Source organism: Macaca mulatta, chromosome 17 (assembly GCF_049350105.2).
Source record: "Macaca mulatta isolate MMU2019108-1 chromosome 17, T2T-MMU8v2.0, whole genome shotgun sequence".
NCBI classification, from domain to species: domain Eukaryota; kingdom Metazoa; phylum Chordata; class Mammalia; order Primates; family Cercopithecidae; genus Macaca; species Macaca mulatta.
The window spans coordinates 9,995,434-10,016,886 of NC_133422.1; the positions used below are offsets into that span (position 1 = coordinate 9,995,434).

Genomic DNA, 21,453 nt, shown 5'->3' on the forward strand with positions numbered 1-21,453 from the left:
ATGATTATTTTTTTATTTCCTTTCCTATAGTTGTTCACCTTTTCCTTGTCTTCTGAGATGATATTATATCCAACACACATTGCTAACTTTCACCTAGTATTCACAGGGTTAATAAATGGAAATGGCAGGAGTGTGGGTATAGGAAAGAAATAAGTAAAACAGAAGGGGAGGAAAATCTCAGCTTTTTAAAACTGTATTTTTACATTTATTTTTAATTGACAAATAAAAATTGTGTATATTTATCGTGTACAATGTAATGTTTTGAAATATGTGTACACTGTGGAATGACTATATCGAGCTAATTATGCATTATCTCACATACCATTTTTGCAGTGAGAAGACTTAAAACCTACTCTCTTAGCAACTTTTAAGGATATAATATCTTGTTATTAACTCTAGTTACCTTGTTGTACAATAGCTCTCTTGAACGTATTCTTCCTACACAGCCAGCTCCTTGTGAGCACCAATCCACTCTGCGTCTGTGAAAAGCTGGCTGCCGGCTCCTTTGCGAGGGCTCCCGCTTGCCGTGTGTGGCGCTATCGGCGGCGGCCAGCAGGGGGCGGCTTCTGCCTGTTTAAGAGAGAGCCTCGCCCGGGCCGCTGTGTGCTGGGATGAAGCGCGTCTGAACAGGGACCCGCCCCCAGAACTGGCAAGGAAGCTCCTCTCAGCCTTTGCCTCTGCAGAAAGGGCCAGGAAGGGCTGGTGGAGAAACCACCGCCTCCCACGTCCTCGGTGCACATGCGTTTATTCATTATTCAGTACTTGGGGGGCACTCGCTGAGGTTTGCACGTGGGACCGGGGTGAGGACGGCAGAAATGAGTGGACCCGTCCCTGCTCTTAAGGGGCTCAGTGTTGGGTGGGGGGGGGGGGGCAGAGGTCCAGGCCATAGCGACGGGGACCCGGAGGCAGGACCGAGAGCCCGGAGAGTTGGTGGCACTGCCGTTCCCGCACCGGGTGGGCCGTGCTGGGGGAAGGTTCCAGGGGTGCACTCCTCCTAGGTCCCCTGGAGGGACTCCACCCACCCTCTTTCCCCAGAGCCAGCGCGCTGGGGTTCTTGGTTTAGCTCTCTTCTCTCCTGTCCTGGAGGACCAGCCATTTGGCGCGCTGTCCACCGGGAGGATGTTTTCCATGATTCCACTTCTTCCCTTCCTTGGCCACCTAAGGCAGGACGGCTTATGCGTGACTGTCCACCGGGGCAGACCACAGCGCTGCGGGCAGGCGGTTTTGCTGTTGGGCCTTCCCATGCACGTGTCCTTCGTGACCCTGAGGGCCCAGCCTCTGCTGGTTGCCTGAGCCGAGGGTTTTCCTTCTTTTCATTGTATCACTTTATCGGCCCTTGCCAGGAGGGAGCCCATGGGTCCTGGTAGAGGTGCATCTCCCTGTGGTTCTGGGGCTGCCCCTCCTTCTGAGGGAGAAGACAGGGCTCAGTGAGGGCTGCCTGTGCTGCCGGCCTGGGACGCCCCTGCCGCAGGGCCACACGGGCATGTCCCTTTGAGAGCCCTGGCCTAGAAGCTCCCTTTCACTCCGCCCTGTTGATAAGACCCAGGACTAAAAGCAAGCAACCGCTGGAAACACGCCTGCTGGAAACATGCCTCCAGTGCCAACCCAGGAGGCGCTGGCCCTGTCCTGATGCCCCCTCCAGCCACCGGGCCAGGGCTGGGAGCCCCATAGTGGAGTCTGTGTCCGGCAGGTGTCTCTGGACAGCTGGGGTTCTTGTAACCAAAGAGGTTGGTTCATTTACCTCCTTAGATCACCCAGGCACAAGTGATGTGTTTTGTGGCCTCGGATCGTTCTGTGCTGTCTCTGATGGGTTATTTATTCAATGTTCTAGGTTGACTTGTCCTCTTTTAAAAAAATAAAACAAAATAAAAGGAAGAGTAGGAGAAAATAGGAAATTCCAGGGTTGCTATGAAGCCAGAAATCTAAAAATAGCTTCGGTAAAGACTCAATTGTGGCTTCTCTTTATTTTGAAAGAGCAACAGCTAATGACCAAAACAGGCTAGCTTTGTCCTGCCTGGTGACAGGCCACTGGACAGTGACTGCGCCATAACCAGGGACACACGGCCTCCCGAAGGACAGCACTCCTGCCCGACAGGGCAGCTCGTTCAGTGAGTGACTCCTTCCGTCAGCAGGGGCAAGGGGCAGGGGCCCTAGGACCTGCCAGCTCTGTGGCTTCCAGGGTTCATCTGGGGGCCTCAGCTTCATCCATGTGAGCAGAGACGAGCAACAGGGGAAAGGTCACCCACAGAGGATTTAAAGCAGTGGCCATAAAGACGTCCACTGATCCCCAGGAAGCCAGGCACTGCGCCCTCCGCCACCATCTTCAGATGTCATAATAGTGGGGAATAGTCTGTGGCCCTTCTGGCTGCCATGCACCGTGCTAATGACTTTGTTTTTAATCACTTTATTGAATTGTCACAACTCTGTAAGACACCCCACTTTACAGCCAAGAAGACAGAGGCTTTAAGAGGTGAAGTAACTTTCGGAGCTTTGCAAAGCTAGCAAGTTGCAGAACCTGGCTCTAAACCCAGAGCCAGGTTAACTGTTATCCAAACCCCCGCTCTAGCCAAACCCCTGCCCTCGCCTTAACTGCTATGCTGTGCTGCTTTGGCTGTAAAACCATGATGCGGTGAAAACAAATATGAGCCCGACAGAGCAGAAAGAATGTCCTAATGTAGAGGGTTACGAAGCCTTAGAGCAGCTCCTGAGAAAGGCACAAAGCCACCTCTTATGAGCTTATTCAGTCCTCTGCAAAAAGAAAGGTCCTGGGCAGCGTGTTTCCTGCCAGCAACTCCACTTCCTAACAGATGTTTAATTGAGCACCTACTATATGCCAGGAACAGCGGGGAATAAGACCAAGCCCTCACTCTGATGAATTTGAACCCTAGGAGGAGAGAAGCAGCAAGTTGACTACACGCAAGTGAGTGACTAAAGGAGGAAGATAAATCCATTGGGTGAGAAATGCAGTCAAAACGGGGCAACGTGGAAAAAGCTGACCTGGGGAGGCAGCGCTGGTGTGGGTGGTGCCTGGCAGGCGACCAGCCTGGGAGAGTCATGTGGAGCTAAATCTGCATTGATGTTGAATGCCCCTCAGCAAGGAGAGCTCTCCAACCATCGGGGCAGCTCCTGCCAGCCAAGGGCCCAGTTTCAGTCTCAGGTGGGAACAGGCTGGAAGCTGGTGAGGATTGTGACCCAATGTGTGTTTTCAGGAGGTCACGCTGGCTGCTGGCTGTAGAATGGGCCACAGAGGGGCAGCGAGGAAACCAAACCCATGGGCCACTGGACATCAGTGATCCAGGCAAGAGGGGATGTGGCCTGCCCCCAGGGGCAGTGTGAGAGAAAATGCCCTCCACGGCTCAAGCCCCCATAGACAGAGATTTCAACTCCACTCCCGGGACAACCTTGGGAAAGGGCCGCTTCCAGCCCAAGGGGGAGACAGACGCCCCGCACGGCTGCACTCTCACCTGGGTTCTCACGTCCTCGCTCTCCTCCCTCCCACTCCCATGGTGGCTCTAACCTTGGGGGACGGGGCAGTGGGGGACTGTGCTGGACCCCCAGGGTGGCTGGGGTGACTGAGGGCGTCATCTGCCTGAGCTGGCCCCAGCCTGCTCTCCACCTGGCCTCAGCCATCCTGCTGGTGCGTGGCCTTCTTCTGCCTAACATCTGCGTCAGCGGGAACAAGAAGACAACATATGTAAGAATGATCTTGGAAGAGAAGCCAGCCCATACCTGCCAACTGATTCTGGTTGTAGGGAACGAAGGATGAAGGGGTGATGGATGCCTGTGAGGTTTGGGGCCTAAATAAGCAGATGCCTGGATGGCCATTTACTGAGACAAGGAAGATGGGCAGACACCGGTTTGTGGGAAGTCCAAGAGTTCTTTCCATCCAGGGCTAACCTCCAAGTGCAGATGCTAGTGGGCAGCTGGAGGAAGCACTCCAGGCAGGTACCCAGGCCTCCTGCTGTCCACCCCAGAGGCCAGCGACCTTCCTTCCTTCCCTGTCCCCTTCTCCATTCCCACCCTGAGCCCCGTCCCCACCCTCAACTCACCGTCTCTCCCCCTGTGACATGAGTTACACGAGGACTGGAGGCAGCTTTGAAACTGTTTCATGAACTTAATTTAAAAGTAATTAATTTTTTAAAAAGCCACTGGCTCAGTCATAGAGAGACCCACTGGATTCGGGAGAGGGTGAGCCTGGCGCCAGCCAGCTGTGTGGCAAGGCATCTTCTCCCTGGCGCTCCCATCTGGTGCCTCCAGCCTTAACGAAGTGGCAGTGATGCCAGATGACGTTAATTCATACACTTACAGTGGATCAGGCCCTCCACTCCATGCATGTTATCTTATCCTCCCAGCGACCCTGGGGGTAAGTAAATACTGTTATCCCCATTTTTCAGATGAGATAACTGAGGCTTGGAGGTTTTCATGAAAAACTCACCTGAGCGCTCACAGATAACAGGTGATAGAGATGAGACTAAAATCCATGTCTGTTGACTCTGGTGCCCTGTGCTCCAACCTCATGATCCACAGCAAGCCTGTCCTCTCCACTCCGATCTGGGCACCCCAGGCCTACAGAGCAGCCACACACAGGGCAGTGGCTGATGTCTGCTCCCAAGTCTGCCCATCTCAGCTGAGGAAACTCCACCACTGCCACCAGCACACAGAGAAGCCAGAGCCCCGTCCACAAGCATGGCTGTGTGTCCTCGCCGGCTGCTCCTGGCCTTTTCTCTCATCTCAGCTCATCCATGGTTCCTGGAGATGGCGAGAAGCTGGCAAGGCAGGGACAGAGCCCAAGAGTGCCTTGGGTGCTGTCTCAGACACCTTTCCTCCACACATTCCGGTCCCAGAGCCCAAGTGGGACACAATGTGAGGACTGTGGGTGGGGAGGGGAAGCAGAGACCCTGGCTGGAATCCACGATCTGGCTCTGGCTCTGCCAGCTGATGACCTCAGGCAGAGCACGTGCTCTCTGTGAGTCTCAGGCTTCCCCATCTGTATAATGGGAGCATCTGTCTTGACAGCATTATTGTAAGATTAGTGATGAATGTTTGCACCATGACAGGCAGAGCACAGGCCCTCAAATGGAGGCTGTGGTTGGAAGAGTGGATTCTGGATTTGGACTTGGATCCTGATTCCAGGAGTCTCCTGCACTCTTTAAACTTGGTTTGCTCAAATGTGGAATGAGCATAACAACAGCACCTACCTCACGGGGTTGGTGTGAGGCTGAAATAAAATGCTGCATGGTGACAGCTTAGCATGGAGCTGAGCAATAAGCTTCAGCTGTTATAATAATTATTTTTTAAAAAGTACTGAAGGTCCTAGAAGCAGCGACATCCCAATAGCAGTAAACACACTAACACACATGTTTTGTTTTCTAAATACCATTCCCCACTAAATAACGTCAGGGCTCTTTAGAGAAATGGCCAATTCCAGGCTAGGGACAAGAAAACTAATGGCTGGGCATAGAGCATTCTGCTGTTCCAGGGAGTAGAGAAGTGCTCAGATGGAGGGAGACTCATCAGAAGTTCATCAGAACCAGCTAGAGGGGCTGCTGCTGACCAAACTCAAGACAATACGACCACTAAAACCAGTAATGATGGTTAATAGATGATACCACATTGAACTTTACAAACATCCACAAATCAGCCTGGCCAACGTGGTGAAACCCCGTCTCTACTAAAAATACAAAAATTAGCTGGGCGTGGTGGCAGGTGCCTGTAATCCCAGCTACTCAGGAGGCTGAGGCAGGAGAATTGCTTGAACCTGGGAGGCAGAGGTTGCAGTGAGCCGAGATCGCACCACTGCACTCCAGCCTGGGCGACAGAGCAAGACTTCATCTCACAAATAAAACAAAATAAAATAAAAAAATAAATCCACAAATCTACAGTGGTGCCCAAAACAAAGCAAAGAGATTGAATTTTGCAGCCACCAACATCGTAAATGACTCAGACAGGATCATCAGATGCAAAAAGCATTGCTGAAGGGTGCTGGGGAGCAGGAGATTCATGTCACCTTAAAGGAACACTCCACACATTTCTCATCCATTACAAATGCAAAAGATGTCATTCCCATGGAAGACTGAGCTGCCATTACTTGCTATCAAAGTTAGCATTACCGATAACGGGGTGAGGCATCACTGTGAACCTCCTGGGATATTTCTGAGGAGAGAGGAGGAAGGGTAGAAAGAGCGGAGAGGGAGAGGGAGAACAAATGTGGCAAAATGTTAATTCATGAATCCAGACAATGGATATATTCATTGTGCCATTCTTTCACCTTTTCTGTAGGCTTAGAGTTTTTCAAAATGAAGTCTGTGTGAATGTGGGGGGAGCACTGGACGGAGGTGAGACTTGGGGTCTGTTGGCCTGGGCTCACCCTGACCTCTGTCCCAAGCACAACCAGCTTGAATCTTGGTGCTCTAGGAGTGACTTGAGAACTTCAGGGTCAGGAGAGGCCAAGTGTGGCATCTTCCTACTGGAGGAAATCTGCGACATTCCCATACACAGTTTCCTAGAAGCAGGGGAGCTCACAGGACTGCAGGACAGTGGCAGGCGAGGGCGGAAGTGCATGGGCTGAGCAGATGAGCCCGCGGCTGATGGCCCACACTCCCGCAGGTCTGCTCATGTTATTCAAAGGAGCATGGGCTCTAGATCCTTGAGGAATCACCACACTGTCTTCCACAATGGTTGAACAAATTTACACTCCCACCAACAGTGTAAAAGCGTTCCTATTTCTCCAGAGCCTTGCCAGCATCCATTGTTTCCTGACTTTTTAATAATTGCCATTCAGACTGGAGCGAGATGGTATCTCATTGTGGTTTTGATTTGCATTTCTCTAATGACCAGTGATGATGAGCTTTTTTTCCATAGATTTATTGGCTGCATAAATGTCTTCTTTTGAGAAGTGCCTGTTCATAGCCTTTGCCCACTTTTTGATGGGATTGTTTGTTTTTTTCTTGTAAATGTATTTAAGTTCCTTGTAGATTCTGGATACCAGACCTTTGTCAGATGGGTAGATTACACAAATTTTCTCCCATTCTGTAGGTTGCCTGTTCACTCTGATGGCAAGCCCATTACTGGGTATATACCCAAAGGATTATAAATCACTCTACTATAAAGACACACGCACATGTATGTTTATTGCAGCACTATTTACAATAGCAAAGACTTGGAACCCACCCAAATGCCCATCAATGATAGACTGGATAAAGAAAATGTGGCACATATGGAATAGTATGCAACCATAAAAAAGAATGAGATAATGTCCTTTGCAGGGACATGGATGAAGCTGGAAGTCATCATTCTCAGCAAACTAGCACAGGAAGAGAAAACCAAACACGGCATGTTCTCACTCAGAAGTGGGAGTTGAACAATGAGAACACATGGACACAGGGAGGTGAACATCACACACTGGGGCCTGTCAGGGGTTGGGGGGCAAGGGGAGGGAGAGCATTAGGACAAATACCTAATGCATGCGGGACTTAAAACCTAGATGATGAGTTGACAGGTGCAGCAAACCACCGTGACACATGTATACCTATGTAACAAACCTGCACGTTCTGCACATGTATCCCAGAATTTAAAAGAAAAGAAAAAATAAATAAATACAATGTACAATACACTGTTGCTAACTATTAAAAAAAGTGGGGGCACACGGGCACTCTCTCTTCTCTTTCTTCCTCTCAGAGAACCTCTTCCACCCTCTGAGGTGGTGAACGGTCTTGGTCCGTCGCTCAATTCCACTGCTTCTGCCGAATCTTGTCAGTGCTACTTGATGTCCGGCCACTCTCCCTCTCAACTCTGGCCCTTGGGTTTCATGTCATGCCTGGATCCTCATCCTCCTCTAGACTGAACCTTCTTGGTCTCCTTCGTTAACTATTCTCACTCAGTGTGCTCCCCGAATCTTTTTTATTGCCACACAGTAAGTGCACGTATTTATGGGGTACGTGTGCTGTTCTGATGCATGCCTAGACTGTGTGACGATCATGTCGGGGTGTTTAGGATATCTGTCGCCTCCAGTGTTTATCTCCAAACCTTGACATCTCTGAGGACCCAGCCTGGGGGTGCCTTCCTCTTCCTCCACACACTCTCCTCAGGCAGTTTCATCGCTAGGCAGCCTACTGTGTGCTGCCGACACCCAAGTCTGTGTCTTGGTCCCCTGGGTTTCCCAGTGCACAGGCCCATGTCCTGAGCTCTCTGTTGGACACATCCATTTACCTGGGCACCCTCCAGTCACCCTCATCACAGCAGACCCCATATGCACAGGCAAGCCACCCACCCCAATACCGGAACCTGCTCTTCCTCTCTCTTCCTTCTCCAGGCCAATGGCTACGCTGTCCAGCTGGTCACCTAAACTCCAGGCCTCACCCTGACTCCTGCACTTCACCTGCTCACCAGATCCCATCAACCACAGAAGCCCTGTGGACCCCACCTCCTCCCACAGCTGCATCCTCCTCCCACACCTCCTTCCACATCACCTCCTTAGCACAGGCTGTTACTTGCTTCCACACGGATTACAGTAACAATTTGCTATCTGGTCTCCAAGCTCTCCGTCTTGCTTTCTCCAAAACAGCCTCCACGCTGCCCACATGATGACCTGAGAATACAAATCTGATCATGCCACAAGGTCCCTCACCACTCAGCCTCAGGTCCTGAAATGTCCTCGTTCCTCCTTCATAATGAACAATGTGCAGACCCCCACTTCCCTTCTCCTGTCGGAGCTCATGACCACCTGTAGGCTTCCTAGCCTGCTACCCACCCTGCAGACGCGGCACCCACGCCCTGCCCTGAACACTCAGCAGAACACCCTCTTCTGTGCGCCCATAAGCAACTTGCATGTCACTCTGGTCTCCTTCGCCTCACTGGGTTCTAAGAATCGACTTCTGCACCTGTGTTTCCCGCTGGGCTCTGAAGCTGGGATACCATTGTATTCACCGTGTTATCTCCAGTGCTTATCATTGCACCTGCCTTAGTCAATATTTGATTGTCTCAAGAAATTGATCTGAAAAAAATCTTGGAGTCATAAAGCATTGAGAACTGAAAGGAAATCCACAGAACAGCCAGTCAGATCCCCTCATTTTCACCTGAAGAGACTGAGAACCAGAGAGGGAAGCTGTTTTGCCCGAGTAAGATGCTGTGCACCTTGTCATTGCTAGACTGAGATGGCCTTTTCCTTTGGTCTGCATAGTCAGGTGTGTAGATAAATTACCAAACATGTGTGGGGGGAAGGGAAAGGAGGGGTCAGTGTGTCCCAAATACCTGACGGTTCTGGAGACACTTGGATTTATGAATAAGAGCACAGTTACAGTGGAATGTCACGTTTCCTCTTTTTATTAGCATCCCCATTTGCCCACAGTCTGATTTCTCCGACCTGGCCTGATTTCTTCCACACTCTAGCTTTTAGAGGGTGGCTCGCAGGTCGGATGATTCATTTGCTCAAACATGAAATCTTCTGCCAAGCTCAGAGGACATCTCGAGGGCAGATGCTCCTTTTGATCATCGTTTTATACTTTCTCAGCCTCATCAGGGTTATTAAGCCATTTGGTATCCCAGGCAACCTGGAAGCAGCTCCCGGACAGTTTAGTCCAGAAAAGACAGTTCTGAGAGAAGAAAGAGCAGCTCTCACGAGGGGCTGCCAGGAGATCTCTACATATGATGGGAAAGGTTCAGGATGATGGTACCAGCTATGCATTTGTTTTTTCTTTTTTTAGAGACAGGGTGTTGCTCTGTCACCCAGGCTGGAGTGCAGTGGCTCAATCATAGCTCACAGCAGCCTCAACCTCCTGGGCTCAAGCAATCCTCCTGCCTCAGTCTCCCAAGTAGCTAGGACTACAGGTGCACACTACCATGCCCAGCTAATCTTTAAAAATTTTTTATAGAGACAGGGTCTCACTATGTTGCCCAGGCTGATCTTGAACTTCCAGCCTCAAGTGATCCTCCTGCCTCAGCCTCCCAAAGCGCTGAGATTACAAGCATGAGCTACCAATACCCAGCCCCAGATCCCTTTTTTCTAACCATGAAAACAGCTGCATGTGGTCTGAAACCCCAGCTGAGTGTTCTGCTGGGGAGTCCACGAGTTTTCCATCAGCCCAGACACAGGTTAAGCTGAAAGAAAACACACAGCCAAAGAGCCATGAGGTCCCAGTCGGTGATTTCCTGAAATATTCAGAGAATGCTCCAACCCTCAACTCTGTCCCAGAGGGCATCATCCAACCCCACCACCCTTGACAGAGAGCCACAAAAGTGCTACCAGTCCAGCCTGCTTGCCAAGCCCCATCACAGTTGCCTCTTCCTGCAGGCTTCCTTTGAAACCTGCTCTGGAATTCAGCTTCAGGATTCTTGCAAGTCCCTAGATCAGGAATATCAGATGTTGGGATTTTATAGGGCCTCCATTCAAAAACCATGGGGCCATTTCCCATGGGTGTCTTGTTCAGCACATGAAAGGAAACAGAAGAAGCTGCCAAACATGTGTCTCCATGAGTCATTAAGCCCTTTTCTCTGCTTCTGCTGGAGGTGTGCACACACGCAGAGGGAAAAGGAAAAGGATGCTCTGAACCTCCAGGGCAAGCAGAGCCTCTTATAAACAGACACATCCTTCGGACCAGACAGCGGCCCAGGAAGTGTGCAGTGGACGCGGCAAGGCGGCTGGAGCAGAGCTTGTGTGGGGGCGCATCCTCCGCAGGGGGCGTCCACATGTGGCCTGGCAGACTGGCTTGTACACGGACCCGGCAAGGCTTCTCAAGGGGCCTGCATTCCCCAGGCCACGTCTCTGAGGTTGGGTGTCCCTCCTGCCCCGGCTCCATCTGATGTTTTGCAGGGCCTGGAACGGCCTCCCTGGCTTACTTCTCAGGGTCTCTAAGGATGTGTGAGGTGCCCTCAGGAGCACTCCAAGCTGCCCGCTGGGACTCCTCCCGCTCCTGTGCTCCTGCTGTTGCTGCTGCTCCTGAGGCTGTGCGCTCCCGGCAGGCAGTGGCTGCTGTCCTGAGGCTACTCCAAGCGAGTGTCAGGGGCACTGGGGCCCTCCTTGGATCTGGGAAGGGCACCCCATTAGCACAGGAAGCTTGGGCCCCACTGACGCATCAAAGTCTCCAGATCCTGAGCCGATGCCAGAAGCACCTGACAGTCCTCCCCTTTCTTCTGCCTGGTCTGCTTACCTGTATCTCCACCATCACCCCCAGCCACCCGACCCCAGACTCGGCCTTAGGGTGTGTGAACCGTGGGAGAGGCAGGGACAGAGGAGAAATGTGGCCAGGGAACTGATAGCCACAGACACTCTTCCTTTGGGATGCAGGCTGGGGAGAGACTGTGTTCTTCCTTTAAGGGAAGCAGCTGCCCAGAAGGAACTTCAGATCCTTTGGGCAGCTCTCCTGACAGCTAAATCCTCGGACTAGCACTAGTTCATTTTCAACTGAGACTCTGTATTAGGAAACTCTGGCTTCAACTATGAGTCACTGAAAAAATCAAAACAAAATAGCAGCGGCTTAAACAAGATGGAAGTCTGTGTCTCTCTAATATTCCCTCACAGGCTGGAGTTGGTCAGTCCGTCCCAGGCAGTTATGGAGACCACAGAGCCAGGGACCCAGGCTGCTCCCCTTCAGCAGCTCTGCTGTGTCTTCTGTTCCCGAGGTCTCCTAGGGTGTCTACGCCCTATTCCTGCAAGCAGGAAAGAGAAAGGAAACAAAAGGGCACAGCCCCTCTTCTTGAATTTCCACTTCCTGGAAGTTGTAGCCACCAGTTCTGCTTACATTCTATTGGCCACAATTCTGTCACATGGCCATGCCTAGCTGAAAGGGAGTCTGGACAATGTAGTCTTTAATCCAGGTGGACTGTGTTGTGCCCAGCAAAAAACTGAGGTAAGTTCTAAAAGGAGGGGAGAATGCATAGAAGTCTGTGCCACAGGCCTCCACCACCCCCCACGCCATGTACATGTGCATTAGTGTCCCAGACAAGGTGCAAGACCCTAAGTGGATACCCACTTTGGAGTCCCTAATTACCAGAGTGGGCCCCTCCCAGTCTATTTTGATGAAGACCCTTATCGCCTCCACACCCATCCCCAGAACCAGAGAGTGTCTCATAAACTGCAGGCTGGAGCTGCTTGTTAAAAATGCAGGCTCCTACACTCACTGGATTCACATCTCTGGGGCCAAGCCCTGAGAATCTGAAATTCATGCACACTTTCCAGGTCATACGAATACACCCAGAAATTTCATGCCCATTATTTAGTCTATCTCAGAGAAATTAGGGGAAGAACACTTCTACACTGCTAGACCTAAGGATAGTAGAACTAATAGTAATTGCTGAGCTGGAAGGAGAAGGTGTTCAGGAGATTGTTGGTTGTGACATCTGGGAGTGCCACTCACAAGCTGTCTAGCCCAGCATTGGGGAACTGCTCCAAGATTTTCAAGACAAGGTCTGCTATCTTCTGGTAATCAAATAAAAATCAGTGGTCATTGGAAGGGAAAGTAGCCTTCTCCACTGCAGCAGGGAAGGGAAGCGAGGAGACCACCACGAGTGAAGAGCTGACCACCCCCAAGAAAGCCAGAGAGCTGCTGGTGCCCTCTGCGAAAATGAAGACGAGGAAGAAGGAAAGACGGTGAAATGAAGGTCGAGCACCAAGCCCTTCGCCAGACTGAGGTGTAGGAAGCAGAGACTCACTATCCATGTAAGTTGATTCTCAGCGGGGAGAGAACTACCATTTGGGGAAGGGAACATTTCTAGAAGCCACAACGCTTGCAGGAATGTCACCAGGGACACTAGGCATCCTGAAATGTGAGGGATCATCCACACGATGAAGAGTTTTCTCGAGTCCCTGGATATTGATGTTTACAATCATCTAAGCTTAGAAACAAACTGCATTTTACATAAAAACATGAAGCATTTTTGAACTGTTTAAATATAAACTGAAATTTTCAGAAGTGCAACTACCAAGTTTATTTCAGAACCCTCCCAAGAGCTGTTCACAATTTCAGAAATACATGTCAACAGCGGCTCCGCTCACGGCATCCGACTTGGGATTGGAAAAGTTCAGTCTGCATTTGTGGTCCCGCTCATAGCGACTTTACAGGCATGTCCAAGCTTCTGAGCCCCTTGTTAGGCTGTCTGGTTAGACATGCCTGAGCATTTATATTTTTTTAAGTGGAATATATTATTATCAATTACTTTCCCTTTAGTTTTTCTTTATATTAATGTTAGAGTAATATAAGAATTTTTTAAAAAATCTATTTCAGGAAAATAAAGCAAAGTTACAAATGACAAAAAGTATGTGTCATTACATGGGTTGCTGGGCGTCTGGGGAGAACCTCTGCCCACATGTGGCCCGAGGTTTTCCTTGGTATGAATGAGGCTGCTCATGACCCCTAGAGGCTCTGTTGCAGCCACAGCTGATCTGGTTTACGAAGGCTTGTGCCCACCCAGCTGGCTGCCTTCAGTTTACTCTGGAGGTTGTTGGCATGGACCCAGCTCTCAAAACATCCTCCCGATCAGCATCCACTGTGCAGTTTATCTCATGGTGGGTAGAGACTCAAGCGTGAACAGGTAGATCGCAGGGAATGAGCTTGGTCTATGCAGCAGCAGAAGGCCATGGATTTCAGCAGCTGCCTCAGAGAGCCTGTTTCCGACTCAGGCCTCCAGTTGTCCCCTAGGCCTCTCTCAAGAGGATTCTCGTCAATTTGACACAGTCATTTTGTTACCAGAGACATTCTGACACACTCGCTTTACTCTTGTTTTGACCCAAGGACATTTTGATATGAACAGAAACCATCAAGTTTTCAACTGTGTATGTTACCAAGTAACGAATGAAACAGACACTCACCCACACCTGGGCTTCACTGTGTCTCACATCATGCCGATCGCCTACCCTCTGGGAACTGGAATGCTTTAAGGCTCAGGAAAGGCTGCTGCACCAATTCGCAATAAAAATCTGTTTTTAGGCTGGACGTGGTGGCTCATGCCTGCAACCCCAACACTTTGGGAGGCCAAGGCAGGACGATCACTTGAGCTCAGGAGTTCAAGAGCTGCCTTACAACACAGCAAGACTCCATGTCTACAAAAAAAAAAAAAAAAAAATTAGCTGGGCATGGTGGCACAAGCCTGTAGTCCCACCTACTCAGGAGGCTGACATGGGGGGAATCACCTGAGCCTAGAAGGTTGAGGTTGCAGTGAGCTATGATCGTGCCACTGCACTCCAGCCTGGGCAACAGAGCAAGACCCTGTCTCAAAAAAACAATTTGTTTTTACAGTTGGTATGGGTCTTTCTGTATAGAAGAGACACTCAAAATGACCTCACCAAAGTTTCCAGAATCTCTCATTTCACACCAACACCAGAGGAAACAGGGCTAAGAAATGAAAGACGCCAGAAAGAAGTGCCCACTTGGCTGATGCCAGCTGAGCAGGAAATACATGGAAGGCTCGGCAGGGTGATGGGCAGATGGGCTGCTCTTACCGCCTGTCCCTGCCTTGCGGTGGAGAAGGTCAAGGGGCTGGGTGAGATCCTCTAGCTCAGTGGTTCTCAACCCGGGCCTCACACTGGCATCACCTAGGGAGCTTTAGAAAAGTACCGATACCTGAGTCCCACCCCAGAAATTCTGCTGTCATCGGTCTGGGGCGTAGCTGAACATGGGTCTTTTAAAAATCCCCCCGACATGATTTCAGTGTGCAGCCCCCATCAAGAGCCTCTGCTACAGCTGCCATCACAGCCTCTCCAGCACACCTTTATTCTGGCATTTTCCATTTCTTCTTACTCCAAGGAGAAGGCTTTGGTGATTAATTGCCAAGCAAAACCGTTCATTACTCCTTAATAAGATGAATTTGTATCACCAACAACAAGTCACACTGTCTCTGCCTCCCTTCTGCTCCTGAGAAATCTCCGTGTGTCACCCCTTTCTTCTCTTCAAACTCGCTTATACAGCCATCCTGGTCATCATAAGGTTGCTGCTTTGTTTTGGGTTATTTTTAGGGGGTGGCATGGGGAGGGGGTCATTGGAGAGGCGGCTAATGGCCAATACATCAAATTTAAGCCAAGCAGATGTTGCAGAACTGGGAGGTTTGAGGCACTTGAGGAAGTCTTTCCAGGGCCTGGCTCTGGATAGGACTCCCCTAGAGGGCCCTGGGGAGCCTTGGGCTGGCGGTTGTGTTTGCAAAGTCCAGGGAAGAAACCACCTCTCATGCCTTTCCCTTAGGGGTTGTGTGACATCCATCCAGCTGTAAGTCAAAGTTATTTCCCCTTTGTTTTATGCTCCATCTTGATTTTAAACTATTACTACATCTGTTAGAGAGTACACTGTGCCTCCCAAAATGGATATGTTGAAGTCCTAATCCCCGCTACCTCTGAATGTGACCTTCTTTGGAAACAGGGTCATTGCAGATATAATGAGTTAAATTAAAATATGGTCATACTGGAGTAGGGTGGGCTTTTACTCCAGCGTAACTTGTGTCCTGATAAGAAGATGGCCTTGTGAAGACACACACACAAAAATGCCTTGTGAAGATGGAGGGTTGGGGTTGCCCAGCCTCGAGCCAAGAAACCCCAGGGATTGCCAGAAACTCTAGCAGCCAAGAGAGGGGCAGCAAACAGATTCTTCCCCAGAGCCCTCAAAGAGCACAGCCCTGCAAATCCCTTGATTTGGGACTTTCAGCCCCAGAACTGTGAGATAATACATTTCTGTTGTTTTAAGCCACCCAGTTATAGTTTGGGTATTTTGTTACAGGAAATACAACACCCAGTTATAACGCCCACTTTTGTTTGTTTAAAAAAGGCAGGAAATTGTGGTAGTTGAGAGCACAAGCTTTGGAGACCAGCAGAGCTGGGCTGCACTCCCTCCTCGGCACTGACTGGCTCTGTGGCCTGGGGAAATAATTTGACACTTCTGAGCCTCAGTTTTGTCACCTGTGGAATGGGGATAATAGAATCCTACATAGTAGAGCTGCTATGAGACTTGACATAGATGATGTCTGAGAAGGACTCACCCAGGGCCTGGTACTCATAGCCCTGAAAAGCATGGGGCAAAGATGGGGCTTTGGGCTGGGGATCAGGAACATTAAGTCCACCTGTGCAGAAGCACTTGACTTAGGCCCAGGCCCCAGGTGGCGGGTGTCCATCTGGACAGTGGAAGGCAGAAGTCAGGCCAAGTTCCTGCCTTCCTGAGATGCTGCCAGGGTGAAGGAGACGATGTGTGCAAGTCCTTGGAGTGAGCTGCCACGTTAGCACCAAATCACCAGCATGATCACTCCTTCCATTCGTCACCGACGATTTTATAGTCTCAACAAGACAGTTTTCAGTGCGAGGCGGAGAGCCACGTGCTGGGCCTCAGTTCACACCCCAGGCATCTGGCTGTCACGCAGCCACAGCAAACCCATTCACTTGGGTCTTACTGCTTAATTATTGCAAACTGGCACGGCTTCGGGTACCTTGAGAGCCCTTGGACACGCACCATACGTTCTGGGCAGGAAGCTCTCCTGGCGTGAGGATGCTGCTTGTCACTCCAGCAGCTCCCCTCTGTTAAGTGGTGGATCCTCTCCAAATGCGCAGCCCCAAACGCACAGGAAGCAAAAGCCTGGCACTCAGAGCTGCCAGTGCCTTGCTCACGCAGGACCACTTGTCAGCCAGGCTGTCCAGCATTTGTCACCAGTGGTGATTCTCAGCCTGGCAATGGGAAGAGGCAGGTGGGTGGTGAGCCAGGGAGCCAGTCTCATGTTTCACATTCTGGGAAGCCAGATTTGTACAAAATAGATCGAATCCAACAGTCCTCCATCCCTTAGGTCCCAGTGAAGAGCTACGTCCTGTGCCCATCCAGGTTGGCTCTTGGTATAGAGCTAAGGAGAGGCTCTGTACCTCAATCAACCAACCTATATTTATTGAGCATCTACTATGTGCCAGGGGCTGTGCTCAGCCCTGATGACACATAAATGGGGAAGAATAGGGGGACCTCAGGAAGCACTGCATGCTCAGGCAGGGAAAGCAAGATCAGGATCTGGGATGACAAGTCGGCCACCGAGTAGGTCAGGCGGGGATGAGCATCCCTGAGCCTCATATGCCTGAGGAGAAGCCTCTGACAGAGCATCGTGCAGCAGGGCATGGGAGGGGCCGCTCCAGTCTATTAATGATACTCATGCCCAGCCCACAGTAGAGGCTTGGCAAAAACTTGGGTTTCATTGACAAATGTTTAAAATATCTCACTGAACGTATATAAAGACCTCAGAGAATACAAAATCTGCAAACTGAATACATTCTAATCCCTCTTGATCTGAGAATATTCCAGGGAAACTGGGGCTCTACGAAACCCAGCTTCTGCCTCACAGATTGGTCATGAGGCAAAGGACTTAGGCTGCCAGTGGCTTAGGACATCTTAACTGTCAGCTTCCCTTGTCTGCCAGCAGCACGGGGCTTGGTCAGAGGCAGAAGGAATGGTGTCAAGTGTCAGTCATGGGATCCTGGAGTATTTCCAAATGCCTGATGCCAGGAAGTCTTGGCCTCAATTATTTTCTAGTCCTAGAGACTAGGACAATATCTTGACTTCCGATTCCCAGTGTGGCACGAAGGGTCAATACAATATACCCTCTCTTTCACAGAGCCTGGTCACCTAAGCTGGAGTCCGTAGACCATCCCAGAACTTTCTGCTGAAGAGCTGCCATCCAATGCAGACTACATAGGCCTATTGCATGGGAGAATCCAGCTTGTGCCTGTAGCCTCCTGGAGAGATTGGAGGGGCTGCTGAGTGGTCAGACACTGAAGGCACCTGCAGGATTTTCTCTGGAAAGATGAACTGGCAATGACTGGGCTGGAGGCACAGGGAGATGGGGACAGCACCCAGTAGGCAGGGCCCTGCTGTCTGGGTTTGCATTTCACATCCCTGTGCTGAGGTATTGGGAGAGGAGTAAGGCCTTTATCTTCAGGTGTGACCAGAGAAATATTCCTCCCCCACGAGAAGAAAGGGAAAGCAAAAGGCAAATGAAATTTCAGAAGTGAATCAGGAATGAAAGACCAAGAATCTAGCTCAAGATATGTCAACTTGGATATTTGGGGTCAAATAATGAATTCTTCGCTGGAGAAGGCTGTCCTGTGTACCGTAGGAAGTTTAGCAGCATCTCTGGCCTCTGCCCGCCAGATGCCAGTAGCACCCCCAACCCTCACCCAGGTTTGCAACCAAAAATGTCTCCAGATATTGCCAAATGTTCCCCAGGGTCAAAATCACCCCTGGCTGATCTAGCTGTTTCCTTGAGCAATCTTCCCCAGTATCTGCTTGACCAGCTTCTAGGGTGGTTGCTTTGTCTCGGCCCAGGATTTTCTAGGTTTTAGCACCAAAACTCCCATAACCCCTCAGTCCTGGGCAAGCAGGGACAGTCAGTCACTCTGCCAACCCCTTCGCCCTCTTTGTGAGCCCCCTGATCAATACCCAGCCTGTCCCACCTCACCAGCACACGCAGCCACTTTCATTCTGCTCGCCCTCCTGTCCTCTGCAGCACTCTCCCCCGAGCAGACTGTGCAATTTAGTTGACCGTTGACTGTCTACCCTCTCTCTCCACTTAAACTCCCTCAAGGTGCGACCACTATCTGCTTTCTTGGCCGATCTGCCCCGCCTGCCCAGAACAGTGCCTGGCACAAGGCAGGTTTGTAACAAATGTTGTGTGAAGGACCAGGACTCCAGAAACATTATGGGCTTCTGTGACCTTTGCAACTTCTCCACTGTTGTTTATTTTCATTTTCCCAGCATGTTCTCCGGCAGCGATCAAGAAAACTCTTCCCACAGACAGGGCCTGTGGGTGTGTCTTTGGGGACATCTGAGACCTTGTGTCTCTTTGCTGCCAGCAGGGAGCGGTGGGGGAAGGAGACCCAAGGAGTCAGCAGCCTGGAATCTGCAGAAAGGAGGCAGGGTCTGATATGAGGAAGGGGGCCTGAAGCCTTCAATGAGAAGCCACCAGCTACGATGATGTTGTCAGAGCCCAACCTCAGCACCATGGGGCAGGTGCGTATCCCAGGCTCTGGCAGTGTGTGTGGCACATAACATCAACAAATATTCCCTAGGTTGAGCATTTACAAGAAAACATAAGACCTGTTGTGCTTGGGCCGGGCGCGGTGGCTCAAGCCTGTAATCCCAGCACTTTGGGAGGCTGAGACGGTCGGATCACGAAGTCAGGAGATCGAGACCATCCTGGCTAACATGGTGAAACCCCGTCTCCATTAAAAAAAAAATACAAAAAACCAGCCCGGGTGACAAAAAAAAAAAAAAAAAAAAAAAAAAAAAAAAAAAAAGACCTGTTGTGCTTAAAAGCTTGGGCTTTTGGGGTCAGGCAGCACTGAGTTCAAATGCAGGCACTGTCAGTTTATAGCTGCCTGACCTTGAGCAAACTCCTTCCCCTCTCTATGTCCTAACACCCTCATCTGTCAGATGGAAATAAGACTGATACTCACCCCGTAGGCACTACCGCCTTACTGTTGTGAGGATTAAACCAGATTACGAATGCAAATCCCTTAGCCTGGTATATGGCATAAAATGAACACTGTGTATGTGGGAGCTAATAGATTTCTTCCCAGGAGAGAAACTAGAGATACTGTATTTATTGTCGAGTACTACATAACAAATCATCCTAAAACTTAGTGGCTTAAAAACAGCAATAATAATTTATTTACATCTCTTGCAGTTTCTGTGGACCAGAAATTCAGGAGTGGCTGGCCTGGGGGCTCTGGCTCAGGGTCTCTCACAAAGTTGCAGTCAGATGTCAGCCAGGGCTGTGATCTCATCTGAAGGCTTGATCAGGACTGAGGATCCTCTCCCAGCCTCACCTGTGTGGCTGACAAGCTGATGCTGGCCTTTAGCAGGAAGCCTCCATGCTCTCAATATCAGCTTCTGCACAGGGCTATTTGAGAATTCACAGAATATTTTGGCTGACTTCCCTCTGAACAAGTGATCCAGAAAACAAGGTGGAAGCCTCAATGCCTTTGCTGCCCAGCCTTGGAAGTCACATATCATCAGCTCTGCCACATCAGCTGGCCTCACAGACCAACCCTGATGCAGTGTGGGAAGAGACCATATGAGGTGCCAAAATCAAGGGTCATTGGGGGCTATCTTGGAGGTTGTCTATCACCTGAAATTTGATCTTGAAATGGGGACTTGCTACACTCAGACCCTAACAACCATGTTGCATTTCTGCCTCCATCTGCTCATCTGTAAAATGAAGTGCATTGCTGAGCACAGTTTTACTAGTTCATTCAAGCATCTGTTTCTCAAGTTAGTCTGCAAGCTGCTTAAGGATAAGGACTACAGCTTCTTTACGTCTCTATCTCTAACCTCGCAACATCATCTCTATCCTCTCAATGCCTCCGTGCACGTTCAACGGATGAATGGAAAGATTGGAGGCTCTTTGGCAGCGACCTACAGTTTCTACTTCATCCCTGAGTTCTAATGAGCCAAAGCCCAGGCAGCTCCAGAAGCTCCAGTGTTTGGCATACAGCCCCACACAGGTGGAGGTTCTAGAGCTGTATGGGCATGGATACAGCTCCAGGGGTCTGCAGCCTGCCAGGAGGGGGGTGTGAAGACAGAACTGTACCTCCCAACCCTTCCTGACCTGACTCACATCAGCCACCAAGCTTGGGTGGACGAGGTATTCCTCAGTATTAGGTTTAATCCCAGACATTAGGATTTTGGGTGATTTTTCTTTTAGGCTTTTCTATGTATTTCAGATTCACCACAATGAATGTGCATTTGTTTAGTGCAGAGAGAAAAATCAGGAAAGATAAGAACCTCAGTAAGCTGTTGTAATTTTCACGTCAGCTTGCCCAAGCAGAGCTCCGGGTCTGGCTCTTCTGTCACACACATTCACCTAGCGGTCACCTCCCCTGGGTTTCCTCACTGTTTGTTCAGGAACACAATGACTAATCTGTAAAATGGGAACGATAACCTTTACTTTCTTCTCATTTTACACAGAATTGTTTGCAATAATTAGTGAGACACTGATGGACAGATGGTTGAGATCTGGGGAGAAGACACTGGAAGGCCAGATGGCCAGTGACGAAGGAGGAGAGAATGGGATTGTTATCAGGATAACACTGACCACCCCCAAAATTGCACTGTGCCTCCACTGCCTGAATAATTACACCCATTCTCCTTAATGGATTCTGCCAGAGGGGACCTGCCTTTGAAGGCTCACATTTAATTGTTATTATCATTATTACTATAATTAGTATAATGTAATGGATTCTGGACTTCATGCCTTGCCTCTATATAACAGCAAAGTTCCTGGCAGCCAGCTGGTGCAGAGGACAGAAATTTCACTTTTTCTTCAGAAGCCGCTGAGAATGTATTGACACCACTGAAATCCTCAGACTCAGTAGGCCTGACTTTAATAAGCATTTTCCCCTGTTTCTTTTTTTGCTACCTCTCCAGAAACAGCTTCTCAGTGAAAATTGTCATGACAACCTAGAGAGAGGACACGTTCTACAGCAAGCCGAGCGTGGGGACTGATGGTCGG

At 50.0% G+C, this 21,453-nt stretch overlaps 1 protein-coding gene and 1 long non-coding RNA gene across 4 annotated transcripts in view; both read right to left on the reverse strand.

Moving 5' to 3' along the window:
* Positions 1-21,453, reverse strand: part of KATNAL1 (katanin catalytic subunit A1 like 1) — a 296,001-nt gene that overhangs the window by 125,772 nt on the left and 148,776 nt on the right. Inside the window, exon 10 of one of the 3 annotated variants that reach the window (XM_077973660.1) lies at positions 12,907-14,032. The exons of the other annotated variants lie outside the window; for them this stretch is intronic. Within the exon in view, the coding sequence (XP_077829786.1) occupies positions 13,989-14,032 (44 nt within the window). The 3' untranslated portion in view covers positions 12,907-13,988. Of the gene's footprint in view, positions 1-12,906; positions 14,033-21,453 lie in introns of those variants that run through there. 3 annotated transcript variants of the gene reach the window in all.
* Positions 14,216-21,425, reverse strand: LOC144336232 (uncharacterized). Its single transcript, XR_013407849.1, has 2 exons — positions 19,241-21,425; positions 14,216-19,037 (listed from the first exon to the last, which is right to left on the reverse strand). It is a non-coding gene; the product is annotated as an uncharacterized LOC144336232 (long non-coding RNA).